This window comes from Chlorocebus sabaeus, chromosome X (genome assembly GCF_047675955.1).
Source record: "Chlorocebus sabaeus isolate Y175 chromosome X, mChlSab1.0.hap1, whole genome shotgun sequence".
Taxonomy (NCBI): Eukaryota; Metazoa; Chordata; class Mammalia; order Primates; family Cercopithecidae; genus Chlorocebus; species Chlorocebus sabaeus.
Window position 1 is genome coordinate 81,755,224 of NC_132933.1, and position 10,122 is coordinate 81,765,345.

Here is a 10,122-nt window from a genome sequence, read left to right on the forward strand (position 1 = left end):
GTCACAGCTCCAACCATGTACTGAATATTTACCATGTGCCAGACACTCTACTTCTGCCATATTGTTTGATCCTTATACCCCAATGAGATAGGTCCTATCCTTATTCCTGTTTCACTGATGGGGAAACTGAGGTTCAGAGGGGTAAAGTGACTTGCTCAAGATCACACAGCTAGGAAGTGCTAGAGGTGCAATTCACACCCAGGTCTGCTTGACTCCAAAGCCCATGGTCTTTCCACTGCATCATGCCACCTTTCTGGGGTGGGGGAAAGGGGAGGGGAGGGAAGAATTAGATGAGGAAAGCAGTGGGGCATGGAGGGGAGGGGAGAGAAGGGGAAAGGAGGGTAGAGAAAAAAGAAGAGACTAGAGGTGAGAAGGGAAACATTTAGGATCTGGGGCTAAGCTGGCACAAATTCTCCTTCCTGTTCTAAGGAGGCTAGAAGTGCATCCTGGTGATGGCCAAGGAGGGAGAGGACCGGCTGTCTGGATGCTGGTCAGTGTGTGGAAACAGAGGGGGCTGTGCTGCCACCCCAGGGCTTGCTCTCTTGCATCTATGACATCAGATACCCTCAGCCTGGAAGGAGCAAAGAGCCCTCTTTCCCAGCCGGTCTGGACTCTGATGACTAGATTTCCTTACAGCCATTCATCAAAACAGGAACTGCCCTCATCCTACAAAATGGCTTTTCAACTAGGACAAGAGCACAGCTCTAGGGGAGAAATTGCCTCTGGCTCCCTGAACTTCCGGTGGCACCTACCGTCTTAATACATTAGCTCAACACCTGCCACTGCTGTCCTCAGAAACCTAATGGGACATGGGTATCATCCCTCACACTGTGGACAGCCTACCAAACGGAAAGGAGTCACTTATCCCCAGACACGAATTCCTTCCAACTTGATGGGGTGAGGTGTTGGGGAGATGGGGCAGGTCTTCCCCAGGAAACCCTTCATTTCCCATCATCCCTGACTTAGAAGATACATCCCTTGTGAACCCCTCTGAGAGTGTCCCTGGGTTGCTGCATTGTCCCAGCCTCCTTCACACAGATGCCTCTGCTCCTCCAGCCTGGCACTTGCTGAGCAGCTCCTAGCTGCCATGCCTCTTACCCAGGCCAGCCTGACTGCCGACCACCATTCCCAGACCCTGTGCCGCTGAGGGATCCCAGCCAGGCCAGCCCCCAGACCTCTGCACACCACAACCCTAACGACCTCTGGGGATGGGTCTCCCTCAGGAGGTGGGATTTGTCACTCTTCCAAATGGCCACCAGGTCCTGGGTAGGGAACTAATTGAACAGCGAAATGACCAAATGCCTTCCCTTGCACTGTCTGGAACCCACTTCCTGATTGGCCCATGGGACTCAGGGAAACCAGCTGAGTTGTTTTTTTTTTTTTGTAGATGGAGTTTCACCCTTGTTGCCCAGACTGGAGTGCAATGGCACCACCTCAGCTCACTGCAACCTCCACCTCCTGGGTTCAAGCGATTCTCCTGCCCCAGCCTCCCGAGGAGCTGGGACTACAGGTGCGTGCCACCATGCACCTGTATTTTTAGTAGGGATGGGGTTTCACCATATTGGCCAGGCTGGTCTCGAATTCCTGAACTCACACTTGAGTTCCACCCACCTTGGCCTCCCAAAGTGCTGGAATTATAGGCATAAGCCACTGCGCCCGGCCAAACCAGCTGAGTTTTAATACAAGGCTAAGAGCTTCTTCAGAGCAGTGATTAGGCCTTTAGTCATTTCTAGATCTTTCCTCTACCTCACATCCCTCCACATCCCAACAACACCTAGCACATGGCCTTGCCCACAGTCAACAATCACAATCGGTAAATGTGCATGTTTGAGCCGGGGCTTCCAGTCTGCTCTCTGGCCACACTCTCAGGGCTGGACTGGACAGCCCAAGGCTCTTACTGGGAGATCATTCTTCCTAAGAAATGGTTAATGTGAATGCCATCTCCTCTCCTGCAGGTTTCTTTTCTTTTCTTTTCTTTTCTTTTTCTTTCCTTTTTTTTTTTTGAGACGGAGTTTTGCTCTGTCGCCCAGGCTGGAGTGCAGTGGCACGATCTTGGCTCACTGCAAGCTCCGCCTCCCGGGTTCACACCATTCTCCTGCCTCAACCTCCCAAGTAGCTGGGACTACAGGCACCTGCCACGACGCCCGGCTAATTTTTTGTATTTTTAGTAGAGATGGGGTTTCGCCGTGTTAGCCAGGATGGTCTTGATCTCCTGACCTCGTGATCCGCCCACCTCAGCCTCCCAAAGTTCTGAGATTACAGGCGTGAGCCACTGTGCCCAGCCACTCCTGCAGGTTTAAGAGACCTTCTTCCTGAATTCAGTTATAGACTAATGGAATGCTAAGGCCAGAACTGCCCCTACCAACCTCAGATGTGGAAACAGAGGTTCTTGAATGAAAAGACTTAGCTAAGGTCTCGCTGTGAGTTGGCAGCAGAGCTGGGACTCAGGCCTTGTGCTTCCCAGACCTGTACTCTTTCTGCAGCACCATGATGCTTCTGAATTACACGAAAAACATCAATTGCCTATAGTGTGTGAGGTCCTGGGTGGGATATGGGGCTGTGGTGAAATACTATCCCTAGAGCAGCAGGTCTTACTCCATGCTCAGGTGTGCATTAGAAGCACTCAGGGCTCATGTTCGACATATAGATTCCCAGGCTCTGCCCCCAGAAATTCTTATTCAGTAAGGAGCACCCCATCCCAGGAATCCTGACAACCCCATTCTGAGAAACCCTGCCCTAGGACATCAAAGGAAAACAAACTCCCAGCTTGCCAGAGGGTTGTAGGGATCAAGCTGTGATTTTTCCACCTGTTCCTTAGGCTGTTACTGTTCCAATTCTCCCCAGTCCAGTCACATCTCACCATTTTTTTGAGTTGGGGAGATGGGAATGAGCAGATGGGAGTTGCTTCCGTGTGCTACAGTGGAAAGAACATGTCCTGAGGGTCAAGAGACCCAGGTTTTGGTCCCAGCTCTGCCACAGACCAGCGACGGGGGCCTTGAGCAGCAACAAGTCACTCCCCTGGGCCTGTTTCCTCATCTGTAAAATTGGGATACTGATTCCTGCCTTAGATGCTTCCAGAGATATAGGGAGGATTCTACAAGGTAAATGCCAAAGCACTTTACAGAAAACATAAAGTGATATTCCAACAGGAAGAATTATTATACAGGGGGAGAAACTCCTCTCAGCATGAGGGTAAATTTAAAATTCAGGATCTTGTGCCTCCTTTAAAGTCCATAGTTCCCACAGACCCCCAAGTTCTGCCACCAGAGCAGCCTGGGTCTATCAGCTACACTCTGGCCAGAGGTGGTGGGGTGGGAGGCAGAGGTGTGTATGGCAGGAGTTATTAAACCTGTGTACACGTGTTTGGTCTAAGCTTCAGGGTGGGACAATTGAGTCTAGACTTTCAATCCAGGAGAAAGAACACAGAAGGGATGGTCTTCTGGCTCCACCCACTAGGAAAAGGGTGGAGCCTCTGGCTCCATCTTGGCTTCCTAGAGTTTCTCCTGAGGTGTCACCGAGAGAGCCACTGGCTCTGCCTTTGGCACACACTTTAGGGTGGAATTTGGGGCTGGGAATATTGGAAGAAATAGGGTTGCTGCTTCTGCTCTGAGGCTGCCTTAGGCCACCAAATCCTCCCTGCAAGGCAGCCAGGGCCCTTGGATGAGGTGGCGCTTATGCCTGCTCACTGCCCCCTGAGCCTGGGCTACTTAGAGGAAGGCTGGGTCCTGGGGGCAAGGGCAGGTGGGCAGGCAGCCCTCCCTCTCTCTCTCTCTCCCTCCCCGCCGGCTCGCTACCTACCTCCTTTCCTACAAATTTTCTTGTTGGGCTTTCGGGCGCATTCCTTGGAAATCCGCTTTACTGTAAAATGAATAAAAAACTAAAAAATAACAGGAGGCCTCTGCCCAGGGGCATGCACCCCCCACCCCCCAGGCCCCAAGAGCTGAGCTGCTCTGCAGGCGGCACATGGCAGAGAGCCTGTCCCACCATCTCCTTGTTTCTGTCACTTACCTTAGTGTGACCCCCGCGGGAGGAGGCATCAGCTAGTGAAAGAGGAGGCACCTAAGCGTTGCCCACCAGGCTTGCCCCCCGCCCCCCACACACCCAGCGTCCTTGGCCACACACACCTACCACCTTTCGAAGCAGGTGGAATGGCAACAGGGGGGCCTGGTGGAGCCAGCATCCTCCCGCGGGCAGCTGCCAGTCGTGACCCATACTCCCCCAGGGGACCCCCATCCAGCACTGGACCTAGACCCATCAGAGCTCTCAGGCCGGGCCAGGCCCCTCCTGGCAACAGTGTCACTCACACATGGGAGCTCGGACAATGCTGGGAGAGGGAAGAACGGGGAGGGGGGTGGGAGGCCAAGCAGAGTGATGGTTAGAAGCATTTTCACAGACAGACAGACGCATGCTGCAGGGCACACAACCACATGCAAGCCACAAACACAACAGGGCAGGCGGGAGGCAGGGAGGGCACAGTGCCTGGCCGCAGTACTCACCATCCTCCGTCGGCACATAGACGTTCAGGTAGAGACAGTCTTCGTTGGGCTCCTGGATGTAAGTAGCGACGATATCCAAGTTGGCAGTGAACCAGACTGGCAGCATGACTTCGGGCACAGCTGTGTGGATGTTCTGGGGGCACACTGGGGGAAAGTGTGTGGCGTTCCGGATGCCCGACCAGGATGGGGGTGGTTCAGGGGGCAGGAAACGTTTCTCGCCGATCGGGGGAGCTGCGTAGGGCACCCCCAGGTATTGGTCCACAGGCCCCAGGATCTCACTGGGCAGTGGTACCCGGGCACCCCTTAGCTTCCCAAAGTGAGTGTTGACTGTGGGTGCTGGGGCCTGGGTACTGGCTCTCAGCGCCAAACTGAGGAACCACAGGGTGAGGCACAGGCTCCTGCCAACCGTGGGCTTGGGGCTCAGGGACAGCGAGGGCGGGCCAAGCCGCAGCCACATGTTCCGGGCAGGGGGACTGGCAGGAGAGGCAGACTCCAGGGTCACAGCATCAGCCCAATAGGCAGCCCCTTCATGGCCACACTGACTTGAACCTCAAAACTGAGCTCTCGAGGGACACCTACAGGTGCCCAGCAACGTAGAGAGCAGGTCGTCCAAGCACCACAGCTTCAGAAAGGGGACTCCCTCAGGGCCAGACAGGCCTGTGGAAAGAGGGAAGTATGTGTCATCCAAGATGGTCTGGGAGGGCGACAGAGTTGGTCTTTGGGGGCCCCGCTGGGCTTGGGCTATTCTCTTATAGGCAGGAGAGGTTTCACATGGCCAGGGGCCCAGGGACTCACAGATGATCCACTGCCAATCAGAACTATTCTATGTGTCTGGCCATGGCTGGAAAATCCAAGGGGTTTGACAGTGACAGTTGTTGCCACTGCAAGTTCCCGGTGCCCAACTTCAACCCCACAGCCAAAGAGGTTCATCAGGGTCGGCTGGAGCCAGAGTAGCGTGTGACAGCCAGGGGGTGGGGAGAAACAAAGATGGAGCTCAGGTCCCTGGGCATGCTGCTTGAACAGAGCTGTGTAGCCCTTGGGACCTGGTAAGCCCACACAGGGACCTCCACTTCAGGACAGGGTGGGATTGTCAACCTCACTCCGGGACACTAAGACACAAGAACAGAAAGCAGCGAATCGGCAGAGTCCCACAGAGAGACTCCCTCACCCTCAGGCAGGGCAGAGGGCAGGACAGCCATTCACCGGAGTCCCTGGACCCTCCTGCGCCCCTTCTGTACATTTCTCCTCAGCCCTCACTGCTCCCAAATCCTTAAGCCTTGGTCCTTTCAGTTGGCTCTCTCTTAATTCACACCGAATTCCAGAAGTGAGGTAGAAAGAGTTCTGCCTAGCACCCTAGGCATTGTGGATGCTTTTCCGGTGTATTATAAAATAAACAACGGAGCGTGGGGAACACATATTCAGAGACTCATAGAAATAAACTCACAAAGACTCAAAGAGGGAATGAGAGAGACCAAGCTAGGATCACAGACACTGCGATATTCACTCACAGAGACATACATTCCAAACCCACAGAGATCCCCTCATATAGTCCCACATTCTGAGACAGAGCGTCTCACACAGCCAGAGCCTCACAGAGTGATACATTCAGAGACACACACAGAGACTTACTGAAATATAATCACACATACCCGCATAGGTAAATATCCAGACACATGCAGCATAATGGTGACACATAGGTGGAGACAGAAACAGAAATAGCAACACACTCAGACACACAGGCCTTCTGACACAGTTACACAGTCAACACATAGACACAGGCACACACAGATACTCCCGCATGCTCCCGCACACACACGCACACACACGCACACACATGCACACGCACGCCACATGCACATTTAGTTTTCCTCCATTTCTCCCGCCTTCCCAGATTGCAGGCCTGCTCCTTTAAGAACTGGCTGAAGGGGTGGGGGAGGGAGATTGGGAACGCCCGGCAATCAGCCACCACGAGAGGGGAATGAGAATGTGTGTGTGTGTGTGTGTGTGTGTGTGTGTGTGTGTGTGTGAGAGAGAGAGAGAGAGAGAGAGAGAAAGAAGAAAAAGGAAGAGGAGGGAGGGCGGGTAAAGTGGCTTAAGGGGTGGGGGCTCAGAGGAAATGAGGAAATGGGGAGCAAAGTATTAGGGGGGAAGATCCCAGACACTGCCCAGAATGCACCCGGGTCGGGGGAGGAGGGGAAGGGGAAGGAAGGGGTAGGAGTAGGGAGGTGGGGCAGGAGGGAGTGGGTGGGTGTGTGTATGGGGGGGGATAGTCCGCAGCTGAGTTCACACAATCCCCCCATTCACCGTCTCCATGGCAACTCCAGGGCACAGACCGCTCATTCACACAGCTTCCCCGCCAGCAACCCCCCCACATTAACCCCCTCGGTGCTGCCCCCACCCCACAAATTCCATTAACCCTTTCGGGATGACCCCCTCTCCAGTAACCCTTCGGCGCCAAATGCCAAATTCTCCTTTGAGTCAATTCCCTGCAGCCCCTCCCCCGTGAACACCTAGACAATCGGACCGACCCCCAAACGCCCTCTGTACCCTAGGACCCACTGTGAATCCCCAAGGCCAAGATCTCCATCCTTGCCCAACTTGCAATTTGGGAGAAGACAAGGGGAGGCAGCAATGCCGGGGATGAGAATGGCATCTGGGGGTACTTTTGGGGCTGCAGAGGTGTTGGGCGCGGGGCATTGTGCAGGAATGGACCAATATTGAGAACTGCAGTATTGGGGGCTATGAGGGCTTGGAATGGATTGGGGGATGGAGTTGCACTGGAATGGGGGAGGATAGGATAAAGGCCTCCATTGGGTGGGGGGGCTGCAGAGAGTGGGGGAGGGAGCCTGGCTATGAGATGCTATGATGGAAGGGGGATGGAGCTGCACTGCAGGGGAGGGGGGACTGGCAATGTGCAATCCCGGGATGGGGCTGGGGGCCCTCAAGAGGGGTATTTTGATGAACATGCGGGATGGGCTGTGGAAATAGAGGAACCATGGGCGGGAGGATGATAGGGATGCGGGATTTAGGGAGGAGGTAGAGGAGAGAACAGAAGCGGGGGAGGATCGGGGGTCAGGGGTGCCGATGGAGAACATGGGGTTGAGAGGGATGGGGGCCACTGGCTGGGGAGTGGAGGAGCCTGGGATTGGGAGGGGTTAGGATGGGGGCAAGGTATGGGCAGCTAGAGGATGAGAGACCGGGGCAGGCGGCCTCACCTGTTCCCCGGGCTGCTGCAAGCGACTGAACCGGGCCACGGACCACCCATATCGCCTCCAGGCCAAGGGCTCCGCACCCGAATCCCCGAGATCAGCTCTCCGGCAGCCTGGCTGCTGTGCCCGCGCACCGAGGGGGCGCGCTGCGCGTGCCCGGACACGGGGGGGCGCGGTCCCTGCCATTAACTCCTTTTGTGCCAGAGATGGCTCAAGTCCTGGGGCATGGCCCAATTCCCCCCATGCTCAGGCACGTTCCGCTCCCTCTCATGCACGGGCACACACACACCTCAGATTGCAAGCTATCAGACAGGTGATCTTCCAGGGCAGCTAGCCCAAACTTTACCTGCAAAGCTTGAGACCTTGACCCAAAGGGAGAAACTGAGGCACTGCCTGCAGGAACCCTCAGTCATACTACACGAAAACATACCTCCACCTCAGTCAGCATCCCTTCTCAGCGCCAGCACCTACCCAAGCAGCAACCAGTGGGGCCACTCTGCTCTCATCCTGTCACTCTCCCAAAGGTCAGTGCTGTTCCCTTCTGCTGCTTCTGCTGGGGCATGTCAGACTCAGACTGTCAGCATGCCAGTTGTCTGACCATTTCAGTCTCTCCCCTCCAGGTTCAGTGTCTTTGTGTCTTGTGTTTTTGTATGTGGCGCACCTGCCGTTTGTTTAGCAACCCCCAAGTTCCGCTGAGTGTCCCTCATCCCAGCCAAGCCTGTACTCCTGTGACTCCCCAGAATGTTTGTCAGGATAGAGTAAGGGAGAAGAAAGTTTCGGTCACGTTTGCCTTTACGCTGTCAAGGAGTTCCATTCCTTGTGCATGCGACTCTTAAACTTGGTAAGTCCCATATAAGCAAGGGCTTCGTGGGCCTCCAAGAGGGCTATTTTATTTTTTATAACTTGGGTATTGATTGGCGCTCCTGGTTTTGCCAGCACACTAGACACTTCCCAGTAATAGGGTGCAACGATGGCTTGCATGTTATCCTTAAGTTGTCAAATCATCCTGTACCACCCACTCACAAAGCTGAGGCTGATCCTCTTCCAGCCCTAGCTAGGCAGGGCAGAAGACTCCAAGACTCCAAGACTCCATTGTAGTAAATAAGTTGGCTCTCCTGGACAGCCTTGGATCTAGAACTCAAACTGGAAAGCAAGAGGGCGAGAATGGCCCTGCCACAGCTCTAAATGTGACTCTGGGGTAACAGTTTTGAGTTTTCTCTACTGTAAAATGGGAGCGAGCAACAGTCATCCTGGGTAACTGCCAAGGTGGGTCATGTGAGAACAGGCAGTTCTGGTGGCAGGGCAGAGAGAGAAAGGGTGCTTATTTTTACTGGTCTTTCCTCCTCCTAGAACCAACCGGTCCTTGCATGACCTATTCTATGATGGCACATGCCAATGGAAGGCAATTTTTCATCCAGGCATGTGACTCTCAGGGAAGTTCTCTGTCCTATGAAAGGTATGCCACTTGGTGCATGATGGGGACCACACAAGATGACAAGAAGCGTAGGCAGTGTCTGTCAGCTCCACCCTCCCCAGCTTGTTTGAGGCCCAACATCTGGGGTGTTGTGGAAGAATCAGGTTCCATTGATGTTTCCCCTGGCCTAATGGCCCCTCCTCAATCCCAATGGTATATCCCCCATGGAGGAAAGCTTATGGCTGCAACATTTAGTTGAGAAGGTTCACTGCCGCTTCTTAAAAGACTAAGGGGCCAGGTGTGGTGGCTCATGCCTGTAATCCCAGCACTTTGGGAGGCTGAGGTGGGCGGATCACCTGCGGTCAGGAGTTCAAGACCAGCCTGGCCAACATGGTGAAACCCTGTCTCTACTAAAAATACAAAAATTAGCCAGGCGTGGTGGCATATGCCTGTAATCCCAGCTACTCGGGAGGCTGAGGCAGGATAATCACTTGAACCTGGGAGGCGGAGGTTGCAGTGAGCCAAGATTGTGCCACTGAACTCTAGTCTGGGCAACAAGAACAAAACTCCGTTTCAAAAATAAATAAAAAGAGACTAAGGGCCTGTACTTTAACGTGTTGCCATGCTGAAGAAGAGGAAGAGAGGGTAGCAATCCAATTAGAATTAAGAAATTTAGGCCAGGCACGGTGACTCACGCCTGTAGTCCCAGCACTTTGGGAGGCTGAGGCAGGCAGATTACAAGATCAGGAGTTTGAGACCAGCCTGGCCAATATGGTGGAACTCTGTCTCTACTAAAAAAAAAATACAAAAATTAGCCGGGCGTGATGGCACACACCTGTAATCCCAGCTACTCAGGAGGCTGAGGGAGGAGAATCGCTGGAACCTGGGAGGCGGAGGTTGCAGTGAGCCGATGTTGCACCACTGCACTCTAGCCTGGGCGACAAAGCGAGACTCCATCTTAAAAAAAAAAAAAAAAAAAAAAAAAAAAGAAAGAAAGAAAAAA

General features: G+C 53.9%; 1 protein-coding gene across 4 annotated transcripts in view; it reads right to left on the reverse strand.

The window, feature by feature from the left end:
• NLGN3 (neuroligin 3) overlaps positions 1 to 9,928 on the reverse strand; it is a 28,349-nt gene extending 18,421 nt beyond the window's left edge. For 2 of the 4 annotated variants that reach the window (XM_007992022.3, XM_007992021.3), the window contains exons 1-2: positions 7,712 to 9,928; positions 4,497 to 5,153 (exon numbers count right to left, since the gene is read on the reverse strand). In XM_007992022.3, coding sequence (XP_007990213.1) covers positions 4,497 to 4,953 — 457 coding nt within the window. In that variant the 5' untranslated portion in view covers positions 4,954 to 5,153; positions 7,712 to 9,928. Of the gene's footprint in view, positions 1 to 3,798; positions 3,859 to 4,496; positions 5,154 to 6,145; positions 6,663 to 7,711 lie in introns of those variants that run through there. The other 2 variants (XM_007992018.3, XM_073013587.1) reach the window with 2 other exon arrangements.
• Between the last annotated feature and the right edge of the window lie 194 nt (positions 9,929 to 10,122).